Source organism: Mytilus californianus, unplaced genomic scaffold, assembly GCF_021869535.1.
Source record: "Mytilus californianus isolate M0D057914Y unplaced genomic scaffold, xbMytCali1.0.p SCAF_2, whole genome shotgun sequence".
NCBI classification, from domain to species: Eukaryota; Metazoa; Mollusca; class Bivalvia; order Mytilida; family Mytilidae; genus Mytilus; species Mytilus californianus.
In genome coordinates this window covers 83641670-83664686 of record NW_026262668.1, presented here as the reverse complement: position 1 = coordinate 83664686, position 23017 = coordinate 83641670, and the positions used below count along the sequence as shown (strand labels likewise).

The 23017-nt window shown below is 34.1% G+C and overlaps 1 protein-coding gene and 1 long non-coding RNA gene across 2 annotated transcripts; one reads left to right on the top strand and one right to left on the bottom strand.

The window, feature by feature from the left end:
- The first annotated feature begins 1496 nt into the window (after positions 1–1496).
- Positions 1497–7919, top strand: LOC127728369 (uncharacterized). The gene is made up of 3 exons (XR_007994104.1): positions 1497–1582; positions 2461–2603; positions 6872–7919. It is a non-coding gene; the product is annotated as an uncharacterized LOC127728369 (long non-coding RNA).
- Positions 7920–11347: 3428 nt separating this feature from the next.
- LOC127728300 (uncharacterized) lies at positions 11348–16628 on the bottom strand. The gene is made up of 3 exons (XM_052235639.1): positions 16469–16628; positions 13122–14049; positions 11348–12246 (listed from the first exon to the last, which is right to left on the bottom strand). The coding sequence occupies exons 1-3, from the start codon at positions 16521–16523 to the stop codon at positions 11379–11381; spliced, it is 1851 nt and encodes a 616-aa protein (XP_052091599.1). The 5' UTR covers positions 16524–16628; the 3' UTR covers positions 11348–11378.
- Between the last annotated feature and the right edge of the window lie 6389 nt (positions 16629–23017).

Sequence of the window (23017 nt, the reverse complement as noted above, 5' to 3'; positions counted from 1 at the left end):
ACATAAATAGGTCGCCGAAAAGTAGTTTTTATCCTGAAACTTGCATTTTAAGTCTCAAAATCTGCAACGCGAAAACTGAGGAGGGGTGCTTGAGAAAACAGAGCACTGTGGACGTCTGCTTCTGATTGATGGAAATAGATTATGGGATTATGATTTGGTGTTAAGGTGGATTGGGGGGGGGGGGGGGTCTTAATTAAAATCCATAGAATTTTTTGATATTTTGTCAAAATGTAGTTTTTATCATGCTTTTTTCCAAAATATAATAAAAAGTATGGATCACCGGACTTTTTTCACGCTGCAGGTTATGCAAAATTGTCAGATTTTGTAAGGATTATGCATGAAAAATCCAATTTTGTGTGATAAAAAGAAAACTACACCATAGAATTGTAAGATAAAATGTGAGGTGATAGCTCTTATAACATGCTTTCAGATAAGAAAAAGAAAAAATGGGGTCACCGGACTTGTTTTCTTGCTACATATTAAAATAGGTAAATTCACAACACTTTCCATTATAAAAATTACTTTATCTGAGTTATCTCCCCTTATGTATCAAAGTTGAAAAAAAAAATATGAATCAAACAAAAATATTGTGTTTTTAAGAAAATACAGCCGTAAATATGATAAAACACATACTTTTCTATATTAATATGAAAAGTCTTACACATGAATTACTTACTACTCTCAAATTTGCACATTTCATTAAAGATCTAGACCAATTGTTTTTTGCTACTTCAAAATCCAACCCCAGCCACCTTAACAGTTCTCAAAATATAAAATTTGATACTTTTACTTATCATGATCGTTTTTCTTCGCTTCGAAACCGCCACCCCGTGTCAAACATAGCCAACAACCCGCACGTGGCGTTCTACACGGTGAATCATGTTTAGTTATGTTTTAGTTTATCAAATAAGTTGGTTTTTAGTTGATTTTTACAGTTGAATTTATGCAATTTTAATCAGAGATCATCAGATTTTCAGCTGAGATACACCATATACTTTATTACATGACGGTCATTTGTGGTCATATTCCAGTAAAAACAGAGTAAGACACCGGTAAATTTGCAGAATAAATCTTTCGACTGAATTTACAAAACACTTTGTGATTTAAAAAACGCAATGGCTTATCTATGAAAAAACATTATTTAAATATAACTAGACACACCAGCGGTTTCAAATCAAATTGTATCCTTTTATAACAAATGGATTAGTGATAAATTAATGTTAATTTATTGTAATACATATTAATATTATTTGTGTACATGTAAAGGATGTAAGATAATCAGGAAAAAGGAAATCATTCGAGTTTATTTCTTAGTATTATTTGATGAAACAGCAAATAAAGTAGCATTTTCAAAAACTGTAATTTCAAATATTAGTATGAAAGTTCTTATATCAATTATTTTAGGTATAGCAGCTTCAGTTTTGATTACTATAGCAGCATGTATTCCAGGTTGGATGGTAAAGGAATACAAAACCTCGGGATATCATGTCTATATAGGATTGTTCTATGGATTAACCTGTTCAGATTCTTGTAAGGTCAACCAGTTTAGTGAAATATACCATTACGAGAAAGGAATTAACTTGTAAGTAATAAAAGCTTGTATATCAATTAAGAGATTTTTGAAATTCAAACTTTTGAAACAATGGCAGATTACTAGTTAAAAACCTTATGAAAAGGTTGCTGTTAACAGACTCTATATATCTATAGCACATGTACAATACAATTTGTTATGAAAAGGTTGCTGTTAACAGACTCTATATATGTTTTCTATAGCACATGTACAATACAATTTGTTATGAAAAGGTTGCTGTTAACAGACTCTATATATGTTTTCTATATCACATGTACAATACAATTTGTTATGAAAAGGTTGCTGTTAACAGACTCTATATATGTTTTCTATAGCACATGTACAATACAATTTGTTATGAAAAGGTTGCTGTTAACAGACTCTATATATCTATAGCACATGTACAATACAATTTGTTTGAAAAAAGTAAAATAACAAAAATATCGAACTCCAAGGGAAATTCAAATCGGAAAGTCTTTTATAAAATGGCAAAATCAAAAGCTCAAACACATCAAACGATTGTAAAACAACTGTCATATTCCTGACTTGGTACAGGCATTTCCATATGTAGAAAATGGTGGATTAAACCTGGTTTTATAGCTAGATAAACCTTTCAGTTGTATGACAGTTGCATGAAGTTATAAAAACATTTTGCATACAAGTTGCAATCAAAGTCATTAATTGTTCCTTGATTCCATGTATACATGTATTTTGAGTTATTGTATATATGCTGATATTGATGTACAAATTCAAATCTTTGCTGCTTGCTTAATTTTTGGTGTGATATGCTATGCTCAGTGTGGTCTCTGTTTACTTGTTAGACAAGAATCATGCTTTTTTATAATGAGTTGTATTTGACTATTATTCCTGTTTCTTTTTGATAATTTCAGTTTTTGGATGTTGGAGTTTCATGTAGAAGTGATACTTAGTATAATTATATCAGTTGTAAGCGTGATAGTACTGATTCTAGATGAGAGACATAATTGGCCACACAAGCGTCTGGTTACTTCTATAATCATGTTTGTGATTGCAGGTACTTATCACATTTCTAACTAAATTAATACAGAGTGTAAACATACGGTGCTAAATGAACTGGGTAACTTGTATGGTTTAACCACACACGTATCATCAGATGACATGCACTGTGTTGATTGCTGATAGTCTGTCGATAAATACGGCCAAGACAAAAAATTAAAATATTAATATTTATCTTAAATGTCAATGATAAGCCGTGAATTCATCTTGCTTTTTCGAACTTGCAAGTTATATTTAACTCATGTTGTTGAATTATCAACGAAAACACAATCTGTAATTTGCCCAGCACTTTTGATAATTAGACCAACTAGGCCTGCGCCGTCCGAAATACTTTGCGTAGAAAACTTTCGTCAAACTTTTCTTAGTTTCTATGGAAAGGAATGCTTTTATATTTGTTCTGGAGCTTTATAATGTTTAGTTGTAGCGTGTAAGCAAATTTTACACCGACCATGCAGCCACTTCATGTTTGCCGATAGTTTGAAATTTCACAACACTCACAGTACAAGGACAATTTGTGTTATGCTTTTATTGGCTTCTTTGGTAGGGAATTATTTTACATTTTGTCTGCATCTTGATAATGTTTAGTAGTAGCGTGTAAGCAATCATTATATCTGCCGTGCAGTCAATCAATCTTGTTTGACTATAATTTGAAATGTTACAACACTCATTGTATAAAGAATATTTTTTAATTGATCTTTGCTTATTTGGAATGGAATGGTTTTATATTTGGTCTGCAGCCTGATAATGTTGAGTAATCGAGCTTGTAAGCCATTTTAACATCTGCCTTTAGCACCTGCCTGCTTTCCGATAGTTTGAAACTTATTAACACTCATTGAACAAGGAAAAGACAAATTTTCCATGGCTTCTTTTGAAAGGAATGATTTCATGTTTGGTCTGGAGCTTGATAATAATGAGTTGTAACGTGTAAGCAATTTTTACATCAGCGGTGCAACCACTTCCTGTTTGCCGATAGTATACATGTAACCTCAATCAATTACATGCAGCGTTATACACCAACAAGTAATCAAGTATAATATCTGATACCATTAGGTCAGATGTAAATGGCCCGAGGAAAAGGCAGGACTAAATAATGATCTGAGATAAACTAGTTTTGTGAGATTTTAGCGCTGTTCCTTAGTCTTTCTTTTGTTCGTCAAATTAATGACGAAGCCTTGGTGGTCAAATAGATATGAGGTGAAACCAAATGACACATATTTGAGTTCCGTGACGTCACCACAAAAGTCTACCTTATTGAAAGGAAATATATTTGAATAAACAAAGGACTACATATATTTGAGTTTCATGAGGTCACGGGACACATATTTGAGGAAAGGACACATATTTGAGGCTGGATATAGATTTGACGCTTATACACATATACATTCTCTTTTAATTTTACAGAAATTAATGACTTCAAAGAAATAAATTCAGGTCTTAATTGATTTCGTGAAATTTGTTTCATTCAACTCTGAAATATTTGTTGTTTTTTTATGAAATGTTCATTGTTTTGTTTAAATCTTAGTTTTCGAGAATTCATGGTTTTACAATTTGAACTTAAGATCATTGTGGCATCAAAATTGAAGTTTGCTATTCTGTTATAAACTGTTGACAATTATTAAAAAAAAAATCACATGACAGTATGCACATAACACAAAATCACATGACAGTATGCACATAACACAAAATCACATGACAGTATACACATAACACAAAATCACATGACAGTATGCACATAACACTGCAAATATTTCGGAATTTATTAGTGAAACTTTATGAAAATTGAAGACGTGAGCTCAATTTGAAAAACAGATTTATATAAAGTATATAAATAAGAAATACAAATGTCATATACTGTATATATAGATCAATGCCAGCTATAAAGGGTCAAAATAGTGATACTGTTCTATTTTAGCCGTTTGTCGACAAACCCCCCCCCCCCCTCCCAAAAAAAAACCAATGTGTCTTAAAGTTGTCGCAAATAAAGTGGTATGTAAACTCAAAATGTATGAGAATGTATGACGAAATATGTGATTTTACAATGTGTTTAATCTGCACATATTCACAATAGCAATGCTACTTTACGTGTGCACAGATTCTGGAATGCGACTAATCGCCGGATTTTTAACCTGTGAGCAATAGGAAGGATGTCACAAATGTATTAGGAACATTTAACCATATCGGAGCTAATGAGGTCATACCGGGTTATTTGTTGGGTTCGTTAGCAAACCTTTAGTTTTATGTGTGGTGTTTTTGTCTTGTCTTTAGGATATGGCAATCTTCTGCTTCCTTGCAATGGTATATGGACCAGTATATGTCTGTTGATTTTTAATATCTATATACGATGATGTTTTCGTTGCGAGTCAAGTAGTATCCTGTAAAATGATATAATACCTTACAAATAATTCTATGTTACAATCTTTCGTCAGTTTTCACAGAGACAAATATATTACTATATATGTCTCTTGTTTATACCAAGAACATATATATTGTTAAATATACTGTTCCCAGTTTATACACATTATTCAGCCTTACTTCTTTTTCAAATTAGACGTGCGTTATTTGTTCACGCAGATGAAATTTCTCCAAAATGATCGTATTCCGTAAAATTTTGAGATTGTTCTAGAATACAATATGTAACTAACCACTATTCACGCCTACGGGTACTCAACCCAATTAAAAAAGATAAAACATCCCCCCTTCTAAAACGGAGACAATTTTTGTGGTTGATATTTTATAGATGTTCAAACAAAACGCGGTGAAAGTGCAAAAGGTTATTTTTTCAAACATCTTTGGATCAAGCCTCTATGTCTACAGACTTTTTAATACACATGTGATTGATATCTTTGAAAAAACCGATTTATAACTATTATTTTGGATTTCAGCAAACTTTTGTTCAGTTTCTACATATGATGGCTATGTAAGAAGTCGAGAAAATGAAAATAAGATTTTATAAATTCCGCGCGTTTTCCTGGGTTAACCTTCACCAGGACGCTCAAACACAAACATTTGAAAACCACGCATGCTTAAGACCGACACACTTGATGAAAACCACGCATGTTTAAGACCGACACACTTGATGAAAACAACGCATGTTTAAGACCGACACACTTGATGAAAACCACGCATGTTTAAGACCGACACACTTGATGAAAACCACGCATGTTTAAGACCGACACACTTGATGAAAACCACGCATGTTTAAGACACTTGAAGAGCTAGCTATATGACAAAAAGCCTTTTTATATTTCCAAAGATGTATTACAGCGGCACCTTTTATAAAATCATGTTCTTAGTTCCGTGAAATCTTTTCAAAGTCCCTTTGCAGAATTGTCATTAAATATTTCGGCTGCCTCATCGCCACCCCTTTCCCTTCCCTTGCCTTCCCCTTTTGGAAAATTTTGTTGAAAGTCAAGCGGGGTTTACGATATGTAAGTTAGTGGTTATACTATTGGTAACTAGACTGTGCAGGTTTTTTATTGTGCATTTTACTTTTACGACATATGATCTATGTATAAGAAAAAGGGGAGGTTAGTGCGCATGTAAAACTGGTTTGACTAATTCCCTTGTTCGTGACTTTACCAATTCCCTTGTTTGTGACTTTACCAATTCAGGCTACGTGTTGTTCGTTTTTTTTGTTGTTGTCTTGGTGTCTATTTTCTCGGAGAAGGCGGTTGTTGTTTATTGGCGTGGTCAGTTTGATGTATTGTCTATTTTTTGGGGGACTCGTTCTATCCTTTTATGCATACACTGACAGAAAGCATGTTGACTAATGTGAATTTGAATAAGAAAGATGGAAAGCCAGGGCCTTCGGTCACAAAACATTACTTAGTATTCGGAGTGCAAAATGTGTGCTAAAAACACCAAATACAGTATTTTGATTGGTTGATTTCTGAGTGTGAGTACGATAATCGTGTTCAAAACTGTATGACCTCAAGGCATGCTGTCATGTAGTTTCTACATATCCAGATGGTGTATGAAACAGAGCATTTTTATATGCTTTCGCTGGTTTTAACAGACACACCTTTTTAAGAAACGAGGCTCTGGTTTTCGTAAAAACTTTTGACAGGTTACTAACTCCCTTTTACAGAAATATGCTCAACCCTCCTTTTGAAAATTATGTTGAAAGGATCATTATAAAAATAAGGAGATGTGGTGTCGTTGTCAATGAGACAACTACCCATCAGAGACCAAAAGGTATTTTTTTAATGCTCTGGAACAGGTTAGTTATTTCCAGCAGTGATATTTGTATTATACTTTCATTAACAGGTGTATTAGTATTGATCGGCTGTGGCAGAATTCTGTATGCAACAATATCAACAAACTATCACATGAAGACAATGAAGCAAAAGTCCGAGTTTTCTTTTTCGTTTTCCTTTTCATTAGTTCCCGCCATTTTAGGGGGAATATTACTAATGATTGCTGCCTTTACCGTATGCATCATAAGAAAGAATAACAACAACGAAGATGATACAGGAAAAGTTGGTTTGAACGACATTTGGGAGACAAAAGTTGATTACGTACCACGAAAATCACAAGGCAGTTTGTCATATAATACAAAATCCCGCCACGCAGTGTAACAATTAGCTGTAATACTTACATTCAATGTCTCCAAAGAAATACACAATACACAGTTTTACATTGAATCTGCAGTAGGTATGTTAATGTAAAATTTTGAAATAGGTATTTTAAGTCATCAGACACTATATCTTATGATTAGAATTTGAATAGTTTTTTTGTGATAAAATAAGTATATTATGTGATTACACTATGCCTTATATCTGTAGAATTTAAATAGTTCACTTTGTTACTAAAATGAGTATATAATGTCTTGCACCTGTAGAATGAATGAAGGAATGAATAAATAATTTATTAAAGTGAAACCTGAATTGACATAATATAATATACAAAAGTTATGCTCATTTATATTTTCAGCCAGCCATATAGGCTTACGAAGCACAGTCATTTTGAAACAAAATTATTCATGTAGCTACATTTGAATTGATATGAAAAATGAAGTTTTACAGGTTTTACGTCGTGTGGTTTTGATAAGTAATTAATATAGTGTGTTTTGAACCTGTAGAATTTAAATAGTTTACTGTGTTAAAATAAGTGTAGTATGTATTGAACCTGTAGAATTTAAATAGTATACTTTGTTACTAAAATAAGTATGTTATGTCCTGCACCTGTTTGGTTTTTTTTTATCTTTATTCAAATATTCAACATTTATGTACAATAATTATATTACATATTACACAAGAATATTCGCAATACAATGTTTAAAATTTAATGAAATATAATAATATTATTGTGTTGATGATATATGTCATTAAACCTGTAGAATTTTAATGATTTATTATGTTACTAAAAAAAGTGAATAGTTTACTTTGTTAAAACAAATATGATGCTGATTTGTATGGGAAAAGTATGTCAGGTACACTCGAAACCAAAGGTCTAGAAAGCATACAACTCAAAAGGCTCTCAAAATAATAGCCAAAACCTTCAAGGTTTATTTTTGCCTGAGGGAATTGCAAATTACATAAAAACTGTAAATGTAAATCATGTCAATCTGCCGACACATTTGAGTAACATATACCACTCACTTACTTGCGATTAGTACACAAAAGAAGTGGAACAGACCGGTCCAGGATTCTGAATCATGTCTTGAAATGACAATGAGAACTTTTATAGTGAGGTCTGCATGTTTGCCGGGATAAGCAAACTGATTGTAACTGTAGTCTGTACTGCTTGTCGTCTTTGATACCAATTTTATTAAGATGAGTGTTTTTTTCGGAACTGATTTTGTTTTTTTTTCATTTTTCTGAGATCATTTTTTATTCAACTGTTAGAGGTAAACCGGAAACGATTGTCACATGTTAAAATGCCTTTAAAGATATTGTCAGAAGTTGTTTTTCAATACTACCATTTCTAGGATTAAAGGCAAATTTCAAGTACTCGCAAGGCAGTTTGTGTTTGTATCGACCGAAAAAAGCAACCAACAATGTGTTAGTGGTATGGCGCAAATACAACACGGAAGTTCGTAAGAATGAAACAAAATTCATCTACGTCTAGGGCCGTGCGTTCTACAAAGTGCCATAAAGTTAACACTCTGATGACAACCACATCTCAGCTTAAGGCCTCACCTGAATAATTGAACGTCCCTACTATGTATTTGCTACCCAAACTACCAAAAAAATACCCGTCAAATATCGTTTCATCGATCGATTCTGAGCTTTACCAATTTCCCTTACCACAATTAAAGAACTTGTTAATAACTTTTATAATAAAGCATATGAAAATAATGGAATAAATCAGTTATGGAGTGTTAAAAAACTGTTTAGACGTTTTAGTTTTATGTGATTTGTACAGTTTGTTCTTATGTTATGCTATTAAACCATTGTCCCAGGTTAGGGTAGGGTTGAGTGACAACATTCCTCTACTTTTACTTTTACCATATAGTTACCACTTTCAACAAATTTAAGATTATGTCACAGGAGGATAACTTACAATAGGACAAAGATAAAATTATACAAACTAAAAATTGAAGAAAGTGAATATTAAAAAAGTGCAATAAGTTTAATGTGAATAGCTGAATTTGTTGTTCTTAGCTATTGTAAGTTTTCCATGTTTTATTTTGTATAACATTACTAATCGCCAATCTCTTCTTCTGTCAGAGAGGCTGTGCCATTCAAGGTGATTTAACATGTTACCAACGCTTGAGGTGTTTCTGTATATGTTGGTTACAAAACGGGCAGCCCTCCTCTATGAACTTTTTTCAATTCATTTGAACTGTTTCAATGCCTTAGTCTTGTTTTAAGTAAGGGTCGAAAACTGAGCAAGTATTCTCTAGTGATGATCTTACTCTGGAAATGTATGTCTTATCTTTTAATGGATGTTGAGCTAATGTTCAGGTTCCTTCTTAGCAAGCCTAGATTGATATTAGCTTTCTTGTATATGTAGTTTATGTGTTCATCCCATAAGTTAGAACTGATGGTTACCCTGGGATATGTTGCTGTTGTAATGATGTCTAAAAAGTGGTTGTGCAATGTGTAGTTAAATGAGACTATTTTTTTTTTAACATTTCTGGAGACTGAAATAACATTCCACTTATCTGGGTTAAATGCTATTTTCCATGTAGTTTGCCAATATGTTGCTCATTTGTCTAGATCTTTTTGTAATAAGGACCAATCAGGATTTGATTTTATTGCCGAATAAACTATGGTGTAATCTGCGAATAAACGCACATTAGATGTAAGACCGGTTGGAATATCGTTTATGTAGTACAGGAAAGGACTTGGTCCAAGAACTGACCCCCTGACACAACTGTTACATAGTCAGATTCCCCCCTTTCCACAAAAAAAGCTAATGATTGCTTGCTACTATTTAAGAAGTTTTGTGTTCATAAATTTAATCCCCCCTGTATCTCGTAATAATGAAGTTTGTTTATGAGAAAAAAATGTGAAACTTTATCGAACGCTTTTAAAAAATCCATGACCAAAATATCAGCTTGTTTACCAGTTTTCTTTATGTGCCTGTCCTTAGTCAGGAGCCTGTAAAAAGTGGTTGTAGTTAGGGACGACATCAAAAGATCAATGTAGGATTAAAAACTTAAATCAAATAGTTTGGGGGGAGGGGGGGGTTAAAATTGCTGCAAGTTTTGTTTATCCAAAATCGATTTTACATATATCCATATTGGTCAATCAATTTTTCCCAAATTAAGTTAAGAGGGGGGGGGGGGGGGGGTCAGTGAAAAAACTATGTGAATTAAGTTTTTTATCCTACATTGAACTTTTGATGACGTCCCTTAGTGGTCTTGGGTCATATTTGTTTTTCGTTTATTGTTTGTCATTGTTTTGTTATAAATCAGGCCGTTGGTTTACTTCTTTTGTGGATAGTTGTCTCACTGACAATCAAACCTCATCTCCTTATTTTAATGTGGTTTATAGCTTAAACTTTTTGACCATTGAGTGTCACGGATATTTGGAAGTTTCTCTTAAATTTATTTACAACTGTTCAAGACTCCGGTCGAATTAAAGCCTGACATATTGTAAAACATTTTCGACGACGATATGCTAATCTTTATTATTTTCTAATTTTACTGTGTTGTCGGGATTCTGTTTTGTCGATTTTTATCCCACATCCCGTTTATTCGTATGTCTTTTTGTATTTCCAATTTAATAGAGGCACCATGTTGCGCCCTGTTACTATATAGAAATAATTATTTAATTTGATACCAAAACTATTTTGTAGACAGGTTGTAGTTTATCCAGCCAATCTCGAGAAATGGATTAAGGTTGTTGTACACTGAAATTGTATTGACCTCATGTTGATTAGGTCGACTTAATATTCGACTCTTACTGACGTTTGCTTCATTGGGAACATGATTAGGATATTCATGTTTGCATATTAGGAGCAACTGGTATCTCTCCTGGATGTCCTTTTGCTCAAGATTACATTTTACTGTAGTTTTTCATTTCGTAAGAATACAACTCTTGATTAATTGTATAGTGGGTTTTTTTTTCTGGTTGTTTCGGTCTTGACTGATTTTTGAACGCATTATTTCCTTTGTGATAAATTAACGTCCTTATCACAATTATATAATATACTTTAAAGTAATAATAACCAAAACATCTTGACAATCACAAGAAGGTCGATACGGTAATTTTGTTTAACGTGATCTTAAACTAATTCACAAGTTACCATTTTCTCTCTGGTTTAACCAGAATTGTTTATGAGATAATAGACTAACAAAAACAAATACTTTAATGTTTAATTATTACAATGCTGTTCTTAAAGACCCGGATGCTGCTCTCGGTAGTGCCACAAATGACGGCGCACGTACAGCTGGCTCACGACGTTTCAATTTATCAACAGCATTGTTTTCAAACATATCAAGTTCTGTCATGTCTTGTTCAGTTTCAGTTTCACTCTTACTGCCGGATGCACTTGTATCGTCTCTGAACACTTCATCGGGGACATTAAAAGTTTCAATTGACAGTTTTGTTTCCCTTCCTGTTGGAACACTGTATATTGAGTTAATATCTTTCTTTGTTGTTTCTAAAAATGTTCTATCTTGGGAGTCGGTCGGTAATTGATTGTGTGTAAATGTTCGAAGAGGTAATACATCGTATTCTGGGTTTTTGTACATGTTTCTTGATAACCCTTGTATTTCGTCTATTGAATTTTGTCTTCGTTGTTTTACCGGTAAACTTTCTCTTAGAGGAAGAACGTCGTAGTGGGAAGCCGATGTGTCATGTGTAACATTTTGAATCTTGTTACCTTTTCCAGGAAGTGGTGGAGTGTCATCTGTATCATATTTTTGTTCATTTTCTACTAGGGTTGTGAAAAAACTTCTGTCCTTACTTTTTTGGTTAAAATTTGATTCCATTACTACTGTTCTTTGATTTTTATCAGAATTTTGTTCTGCAATTTGATTGTCTTCGCTCAATTCTATTTCTTCAAAACCATTTCCCTGGTTTCCGAGTTTTGTTTTGAATGCAGACGGTACTTTTGAATCACGAGATTGAAATTGATATGCCAAAGCATTCATATTTTGTTGCATAAAAGCAGGAGTTGAAGAAATTTTGCGACGTTTTTGAACATAACCACCATGTATGTCCTCTGCTTTTTTCCTTCTTTTATACCTAAAACAAAATTTAAAAAAATATTATCTATAATCACTTAGGTTGCATTAATGGTGTTTTTAATAAACAATATACTGAATAAATATTAGTTTGTTCTCTTGTAGCTTACAGATATCGTTGTAATTATTTTTACGGACAATATAAAAGGAACATATTATATTACCAATGATACAACATAAGTAATACGTACGACTTGAAGTTATAAGACCATTATAAGTTCCTCTTTTACATGTATTTGGCTGACATAAATATTGTTAGATTTTAGTAAACTTGTCAACTTGATATTATCGTAAGATTAAGCAACACAACTATTGCCTAAGATGCTCGTATCTTTTGTCATTAAGCGTTATTTGTTTTAATATATCAAATAATGAAATTAACATTGGTATTTTTTGCGTGTACAACTTTTTCGGCATACCTTCAGAATTTTAAATATTATTTCTGGTTTTTCTAATTATGATTGATTGATTGATTGATTGTTGGTTGCTTAACTTTGTAATTATGAAAGTAATTTTCTGTTATTGTTGTTTGAACAAAAGATTTAAGAAAACTGTATATTAGGGGAAAGTGCTATACTAAGTCAAACTATTTTGATTGTATTAAATGATCCTATATATTAGTTGATTCTCATATTCAGAAAGGTTATATTATAACATGCCATTTTATTGCCTATTATGGTGTATATATGATCTGATACCTGTATTTGTGAGAGAGAGCTTTAACTTTTAGTGTTGTTGGTTTATTATATTTGTTGTGATAAATTATTTTCTGCTTTGTTTATCTTTTGGTAGGGATATATTTGAGTGTACAAGTTGATTTTTTTTATGTAGTGGTGAAGTCGCATTTACACTATTCTAATACTACTTATAACAAACCTGTAAAGGCATACACCACTAATTAAAACTGCCAATAGTAAAACAAAAGCGCTTGGTAATATATAAGCGAGATGAAGAAGTAGATTATCGTCTTCTGTTCCTATTTCTTTGTTTTTGCTGACATTGCTCATTTTTGCTGTTGTGATATCTGAAAAGGAAGCAGTCTGTGAAATGTCCGATGGTTTAGTTGTTGTGATTGTTGATTTGACAAAACCCAAAGTACTATTTGAGTAGATATCCTCAGTTGAATGAACATTTTCTACAGTATAATTAGATGTTCTTTCGGTTACGGTATTGTCTGTATATAAGGACTTTGTGGTTTCATTTTCAACAATAGATGGTTCTATTGAAGAAGAAGTCACGCTAATATATGTTGTCGGTCTCTTGGTAACGTCCGTTTCTCGCATATATGTTGTCGGTCTCTTGGTAATGTCTATTTCATCTCGCAGATATGTTGTCGGACTCTTCGTTATGTAAGTTTCATTGCGAATATATGTCGTAGGTCTCTTCATTGCGTCCGTTTCACTGCGTAATTCTGTTGTTAAATCTGGTGTTGTGCTCTGTGTTTTGATTGATGTTATAATTGGCGAAGTGATTAAACTCTTTTTAGTTGTGGATGAATAAGGTAAGAGCGTTATGGTGATCTCATTGTTAGCTGATGTCACTATGTCTGATGTAACGGTAGACGTGGTTTCTTCCACAAAAGCTGATGATGATAGAATATTTTCTGACGCTTCAACACTAGTACTATTTTCCATAGTATGGTTTATATTCTGACCCGAAAAAGGCTGGGGTTTAACTGATGTGCTCATAATGGCTTCAAGTTGTTCTGTTGAATGATATTTATTAGTGAAGTTTTTTGTTGGGATACTTTGGTCATCTATGTCACCAGATCCCGTTTCTCCGATAGTCGGTGTAATAGTTGCAGCTAAAATAAAGTAATGAAAACAATTATCTAACAATAAAACCAAAAGACTATTATTGAAGACCGTTTTTTTTACATCTGGCTGTCTTTTTGTTTTTATGTTGTTGGGTTATTGTCTCATTGGCGTATACTCCAACTCCCATTTTCATTTATATCCTTTGTAGTGATACAAACTATTACAGCAGATTTCCAGTAGTATTCACCCAAAAGGGCTTTGTACAAAAATAACAAGTAATTTTTAATCGTTCCTCGGAACCTTGAATGCACAAACATGTAACAGATGTTTGGTAAACAGGTATGTTACACATGGAAATACGACATTTAAGTTTAAATTCCAATTTAGAGCTTTTAATAGAAACAGTTAGTTTCAGTGCATGTTCACTGGTGTTAATATGTCTTTTGATTGAGTTAAGCCATTTCAATTGATATTTTATAGTGTGTCTTTTCATGTTGTGATGTTACACTATTGTTTCAGATAAGGGTGAAGGTTTGGTGCCATTAAAACGTTTAAACCCACTGCAATTGTTTGCACCTGTCCTAAGTCAGGAATCTGATGTTCAGTAGTTGTCGTTTGTTGATGTGGTTCATAAGTGTTTCTCGTTTCTCCTTTTTTATATAGATTAGACCGTTGGTTTTCCCGTTTGAATGGTTTTACACTAGCAATTTTTAGGGCCCTTTATAGCTTGCTGTTCGGTGTGAGCCAAGGCTCCGTGTTGAAGGCCGTACTTTGACCTATAATGGTTTACTTTTATAAATTTTGACTTGGATGGAGAGTTGTCTCATTGGCACTCATACCACATCTTCTTATATCTAGTGAATGTAAAGTTATGATTTCAATTACCATATGCCATACGATTTTATATTTTTATTTATTTTAACTGTTTGTTTAAATGTTTAAAAAATGAAAACAACACTTTGTAAATTTCATGCACCCGAAGGACTCTTTTTGATTCACCTTCATCAGGAACGCTCAAAGCCGAATATTTGATAGCCAATGATGTATAAGAACTGAAACAGTTGTAGAGCTATATGACCAGAAGGATATAAAAATAAAAGCCACATCCGTCTAAGGTCAACTTTGCCTGAGAGAGCTGTAAATGCAGGTTTTTATAGCAGAATTGTTGTTACACTGTTATGAATCACACTTTATGGACAAATTCAATAAAGACCCGTCTAAATTTCATTTAATTGATAAATTCAGCAACACTTACCGTTATCTTGATAATATTTATTCGTTAAATTATCAAGAGTTTTCTAAATATACTGCAGAATTTAAAGGAACTTACTTTGAATAAATGAAATATAAACGGTAATAACGGTCTTTTCCAAGATTTAGATATTTCAGTTTTACACGGGAAACTTTACACTAATTTTTAGGGACGATTTTTCCTTCCTTATTGTTAATGTTCCTTTTTAGGGACGGTAATGCTCCTTCGGGCACCATCTTACGGTGTACAATCTGTCGATATCTATATTTTGGCATTGCACAAGGTCATTTTATTCTCTGACTTTTAATGACGTATTTACACTTAAATCCATTGGATGTTGGATATGTACTGATTGATATTTTAGTCTTAGATACATGATTTTTTTATTAGTTATTGGCTTTGAACTAGCTGTCAGTAACTGTGAGTACTCTCAGGTCTGTACTTTGTGTTTTTTTTAGGGAGATTCATTGCCACGTCCGGTATGTGTTTTTGTTAGTTGTTTTTCTGCTTTGTATAGATCTGATGACTTAAGCCATTTTCAACTGATCTGTAGTTTGTTCTTATGTTGTGTCTTTACACCACTGTCCCAGGTCAGGGGAGGTTTGGCGCATTCAAACATGTTGATCGCCGCCACATTCTGTATGTGCCTGTCCTAAGTCAGGAACCTGTAATTCAGCAGTTGTCGTGTGTTGCCGTATATTATTTTTGTTTTTCGTTAATTTTTTTATACATAAATCGTTTTCTCGTTTGAATTATTTTACATTTGTCATTTCGGGATCTTTTATAGCTTGCTATGCGGTATGAGTTTTGCTCAATGTTGAAGGCAGTGCGGTAACTTATAGTCTCTTACATCTACATCACATGGTCTTTGGTGGAGATGTGTCTCATTGACAATCATACCACATCTTCTTGTTTTTATATCAACGTAGACCACACAAAAGAATAGAAATTTAGAGCTATAAAGGAAGGAGATTTTAGTGTTTTGTCATTTTAATTTTCTTGCTCAATGGTATTGGGTTCCACTCATTGATGTCAATCAGCAATCTGATTTCCACTCCTAGATAAGGATACTGTGTTGACAACAGCAGTAAAAAGGCAATATTGAATGCAATTAAGAAGTAGATAATGAAAGAAACTTTCCTAGCAAAAGAACTAAGATGGATGCATGTATAGAGGCAAGCGCCTATTTTTTAACCAGAATATTGCTCTCTTACCATTGCTTGTCTGTGTAAACATGATGAATACTACTGTGATCATATTTGCGGCCATATTTGTCTATTCAAATTACTTCCTAATGAAATTTACATCATGTTTGGTGTGACATTAATCCCATGCGGACGTGTTTACAGTGTAATTGGAAAAGGAAACTTACTTCCGATGTTGTATACTGGTACGATTATGCAGTGTCGGAAACTCCTTTTATATATTTTCATAACCTTTAAATGGTCTCTAAATTGAGGTTTATAGGACGCTTTTATCATGTGTTTCGAAAACAGACAATCAAACATTTATGTTTTGTTTAAATGTCGAATTAGAACTACTAGAATACGGATCATTGATCTGAAATTCAGTGCAAGTTGAATAGAATTCTTATTGCATTATATCAGGAAGCTCCATGTCATTCCAGGTCAAATCTATAAATTCTGGTACAATGTATGTAACAGTCACGTTTTCATCTTTGCAAATTACAAAAATCTGAACTAAACTTTGTTGAAATCTCCAGCTCAAGAAGACAATATAACAATGCATTAATTTGACGGTTACAACTCGTTTTTTTTCATTAATTTTCTGGGACAAATATTAGCAAATAACACACAGGCACTTGTCAACAAATTCCTTATCTACTTTAAGGCAGGAACCTGGTGTTCAGTGGTTGTCGTTTGTTGATGTGGTTCCTAAGAGTTTCTTGTTTCTCCTTTTTATTTTAAATAGACCGTTGGTTTTCCTGTTTGAATGGTTTTACACTAGTCATTTTTGGGACCCTTTATAGCTTGCTGTTCGGTGTTAGCCGAGGCTCCGTGTTGAAGGCCGTACTTTGACCTATAACGGTTTACTTTTACAATTGTTACTTGGATGGAGAGTTGTCTCATTGGCACTCGTACCACATCTTCGTATATCTATTGTGACTTGGATGGAGAGTTGTCTCATTGGCACTCATACCACATCTTCGTATATCTATTGTGACTTGGATGGAGAGTTGTCTCATTGGCACTCATACCACATCTTCCTATATCTATTGTGACTTGGATGGAGAGTTGTCTCATTGGCACTCAGACCACATCTTCGTATATCTATTGTGACTTGGATGGAGAGTTGTCTCATTGGCACTCGTACCACATCTTCGTATATCTATTGTGACTTGGATGGAGAGTTGTCTCATTGGCACTCATACCACATCTTCGTATATCTATTGTGCCTTTGATGGAGAGTTGTCTCATTGGCACTCATACCACATCTTCCTATATCTATTGTGACTTGGATGGAGAGTTGTCTCATTGGCACTCATACCACATCTTCCTATATCTATTGTGACTTGGATGGAGAGTTTTCTCATTCGTATATCTATTGTGACTTTGATGGAGAGTTGTTTCATTGGCACTCATACCACATCTTCGTATATCTATTGTGACTTGGATGGAGAGTTGTCTCATTGGCACTCATACCACATCTTCGTATATCTATTGTGACTTGGATGGAGAGTTGTCTCATTGGCACTCATACCACATCTTCGTATATCTATTTAACATATTTAGTATACAGGTGATTTTTTCAGAGATAATTAAGTGCCTGTGAATTCACACCAAGAGAAGAAAACACAAGAGAAGGAACAGCGTTTCAATGTCCCCAGCCGATGCAATTATTTTATCTGTCCAAGAGCAATAACTCCAAAATATTTGTGGTTCTTTTATTTTTTTTTTTATAAATATCCTATAAGAAATGCCGGCATGAAATCGCTAACAATGTTATTGTCCATATTATTTCTATTTCTAAGGTGCATAACTCTTGTTAAAATAGTTGATCGGCACTTTTCAAAGACCTTGCTGATATACATTTCATAAAAATCCGACAAGAAGGTAGGTGTGAGTATGCTTTCAATATAATGTGCAACATACATTACATTTCGAAGGGACATTACATCTGTAAAAACAATTGATCAGCGTTGATTTTCGAACTCATCTGTGACATTGCTGATATACAGCTTTGATATAAATGTCATAACAATCATACAATATACCTATATACCACTTTGCCTCATAATCTAATTAAGAAAATATTCACACACCTGATTAAATGGGCATTTAAAAAGTCGGAATGCGAATATATGACTCTTTTAGGTCATTTTTTAGTAACAACAAACAAAAGAACTATGTCAATTTGACCTGCTTTAATTCTATAACTGCCCTTGAATTTTTACTAGATAACATTTTTGCTCGCTAAGAGATTCCGTATATCGTCAGTTTATCGGAATTCCCATGGGGACTAACTGTGCACCACTTATTGCGGACATGTTTCTGTATTGTTATAAGTTACAATTTATGACTAAAATCAGCAAAGACCCATCGAAACAACATCTGATTCAAAAATTTAATAACACCTTCAGATATTTAGATGATATATTGGCTCTCAATAATGACGACTTCGGTATGTACACTAAAGAGATTTATCCTGCCGAACTGACTTTAAATAAAGCTAATACTAACAATGAACACTGCTCTTTCCTGGATCTTGATATCTATATCTTTAACGGGAAACTTAATACCAAAATTCATGATAAAAGAGATGATTTTCATTTCCTATTGTTAATTATCCATTTTTAGATGATGACGTTCCTTTGTCACCATCTTATGGTGTTTATATATCTCAACTTGTTCGATTCGATCGTGTGTGTAACAACGTATTTGATTTGAACGAAAGAAATCCCTGTATTACTGAAAAATTATTACACCAGGGTTTTCGATATCACAAACTAGTCAAAACATTTACTAAATTTTATCATCGGTACAAGGACATCATTCGTAAATATAAATCAACATGCAGACATCTTATATAAACGTTCGGGTATTTCACAACCAATATTTTATGGTAATATTCTTTACAAAGCACAAAAATTTCGGCATTCACCTCAAAAGCTAACCAAACCTTTAAACAGCCTTATTCGGAAAGGATATTGTTACGATACTGTTGTCAAGTCATTAAGGATTGCATATTTTGATATTAATATTGATTCACTCATAGGGTCTTTGCATCGGAAATAAACACATTTATTCTAAAACCAGTTATTGGCATGATACGGGTTATGTTCTTCTCATATATTTTATGATGGTATGATACAAAACCCCTTACGGGAGGGATTGTACTTGATTTTCATATTATGAAGACATAATCTTTCAATCAGTTTAATTGAGGTCTGGAGCTGGCATGTCAGTAACTGTTAGTAGTCCTTTGTTCATTTATGTATCATTGTCATTTTGCTTAGTTTCTTTTGTTAGCCTGGCATCCTGACCCAATCTAATACTTCGTCGATAGGCCTCTCTCAAGCAGTTGGCCAGGATCCCAGGCTACTTTTGTTACCTATTCTGACATCGGACTCGGACTTCTTTTGAACTGAGTTTTACTGTGCGTATTGCTATTTGTTTCTTGATTCTACATTGGCTAGAGGTATAGGGGAGGGTTGAGATCTCACAAAACATGTTTAACCCCGCCGCATATTTGCGCATGTCCCAAGTCAGGAGCCCCTGGCCTTTGTTAGTCTTGTATGTTTTTTTTATTTTAGATCATTTATATTTTTTGGAGTTAGTGTGACGTCCATTTCCACTGGGCTGGTGCACAGTTTTATTTGGGGTCCAGCTGAGGACCACCTCCGAGTGCGGGGTTTTCTCGCTGTATTGAAGACCCACTGGTGGCCTTCGGCTGTTGTCTGCTCTTTGGTCGTGTTGTTGTCTCTTTGACATATTCCCCATTTCCATTCTCAATTTTATACAAGAAATGTAGGCTTGCATGTGCTTACAATGCAATTTTCCATATAAAACCAGTAAACATAGTTGTTTGGCACTGATTAACCATCTTATCTGAGACATTGTTGATATAAACTTTGATTTAATTTCATGAACATCTGGCAAGAATTGTACAAGTGAAAGTTCTTACAAGACCTAACGAAAGGCCGGACGTCTGGATTTCTATTTCCCCCGCATTGCGCTGTTCGGGGACAAAAATAGAAATGTTCTGGTTCATCTTAAAAATATAAAATTAAGAAACCAGTGACAACTAAAAAAAAAAATACAGAAATCAATACCATAAAATTGAAAGACCGTTTGACATGCCATATTGGATAAATGCGTGGAAAGTTATGAAGACCAGGTCAAACATATTATAATTGATTTATAGTAGGACTTTCAGGGTGAAACAAGCATAGAAAAAACGAGAAACAATCAGTTCTATCGGCATGGTGCTTGTACCAGTTACTGGTTCTGTTTACCTTAAATTGCTGGGAGGTTGTACCAATGACGGGTTCTTTACCTTTACAATGTGGTTGTACCATTTACATATTTTGTTATCCTTACATGGTGTTTTTTTGTAACTGGTTCTGTTTATCTTTACTTGGTGGTTGAGCCATTGAAGTTTTTTTTTATCTTTATATTGTGATTGTACAGTTGGTAGGTACTTTTTACCTTTACATGGTGGTTGTACCAGTAACTGGTTCAGTTTACCTTTACTTGGTGGTTGTACATTGACGTTAGTTTTACCTTTGCATGGTAGTTGTACCAATGCCGGGACCTTTTTACCTTTACATTGTGGTTGTACCATTTGCGGTTTTTTTTACCTTTACATTGTGGTTGTACCATTTGCGGGTTCTTTTTATCTTTAAACTGTGGTTGTACCATTTGCGGGTTCTTTTTATCTTTACATTGTAATTGTACCATTTGCGGGTTCTTTTTATCTTTACATTGTGGTTGTACTATTGATGGTTTCTTTTTACCTTTACATGGTGTATGTACCAGTGACGGGGTAACCTTAACATGGTGGTTGTATTATTGATGGTTTCTTATTACCTTTACATGGTGTATGTACCAGTGAAGGGATTACCTTTACATTGTGGTTGTACCATTTACGGGTTCTTTTTACCTTGACATGGTGGTTGTACTATTGATGGTTTCTTATTACCTTTACATGGTGTATGTACCAGTGACGGGTTTACCTTGATATGGTGGTTGTACTATTGATGGTTTCTTTTTACCTTTACATGGTGTATGTACCAGTGACGGGGTTACCTTAACATGGTGGTTGTACTATTGACGGTCTTCTTTTACCTCCTCATGATGGTTGTACCATTTACGGATTCTTTTTATCTTTACATTGTGGTTGTACCGTTTACGGATTCTTTTCACCTTGACATGGTGGTTGTACTATTTACGGATTCTTTTCACCTTGACATGGTGGTTGTACCATTTACGGATTCTTTTCACCTTGACATGGTGGTTGTACCATTTACGGATTCTTTTCACCTTGACATGGTGGTTGTACCATTTACGGATTCTTTTCACCTTGACATTGTGGTTGTACCATTTACTGGTTCTTTTCACCTTGACATGGTGGTTGTACCATTTGCGGGTTCTTTTTACCTTGACATGGCGGTTGTACTATTGATGGTTTCTTATTACCTTTACATGGTGTATGTACCAGTGACGGGGTTACCTTGACATGGTGGTTGTACTATTGATGGTTTCTTATTACCTTTACATGGTGTATGTACCAGTGACGGGGTTACCTTAACATGGTGGTTGTACTATTGATGGTTTCTTTTTACCTTTACATGGTGTATGTACCAGTGACGGGGTTACCTTAACATGGTGGTTGTACTATTGACGGTCTTCTTTTACATCCTCATGATGGTTGTACCATTTGCCGTTTTTTTTTCACCTTGACATGGTGGTTGTACCGTTTACGGATTCTTTTCACCTTGACATGGTGGTTGTATCGTTTACGGATTCTTTTCACCTTGACATGGTGGTTGTACCGTTTGCCGGTTCTTTTCACCTTGACATGGTGGTTGTACTATTTACGGATTCTTTTCACCTTGACATGGTGGTTGTACCGTTTACGGATTCTTTCACCTTGACATGGTGGTTGTACCGTTTGCCGGTTCTTTTCACCTTGACATGGTGGTTGTACTATTTACGGATTCTTTTCACCTTGACATGGTGGTTGTACCGTTTACGGATTCTTTTCACCTTGACATGGTGGTTGTACCAATTGCCGGTTCTTTTCACCTTGACATGGTGGTTGTACTATTTACGGATTCTTTTCACCTTGACATGGTGGTTGTACCGTTTACGGATTCTTTTCACCTTGACATGGTGGTTGTACCGTTTACGGATTCTTTTCACCTTGACATGGTGGTTGTACCATTTACGGATTCTTTTCACCTTGACATGGTGGTTGTACTATTGATGGTTTCTTTTTACCTTTGCATGGTGTATGTACCAGTGAAGGGATTACCTTTACATTGTGGTTGTACCATTTACGGGTTCTTTTTACCTTGATATGGTGGTTGTACCATTTACGGATTCTTTTTACCTTGATATGGTGGTTGTACTATTGTTGGTTTCTTTTTACCTTTACATGGTGTATGTACCAGTGACGGGGTTACCTTAACATGGTGGTTGTACTATTGACGGTCTTCTTTTGCCTCTTCATGATGGTTGTACCTTTACCTTTACATGGAGGTTTTACCATCGATAGATTTTATTTTTTGTTGATGTGTA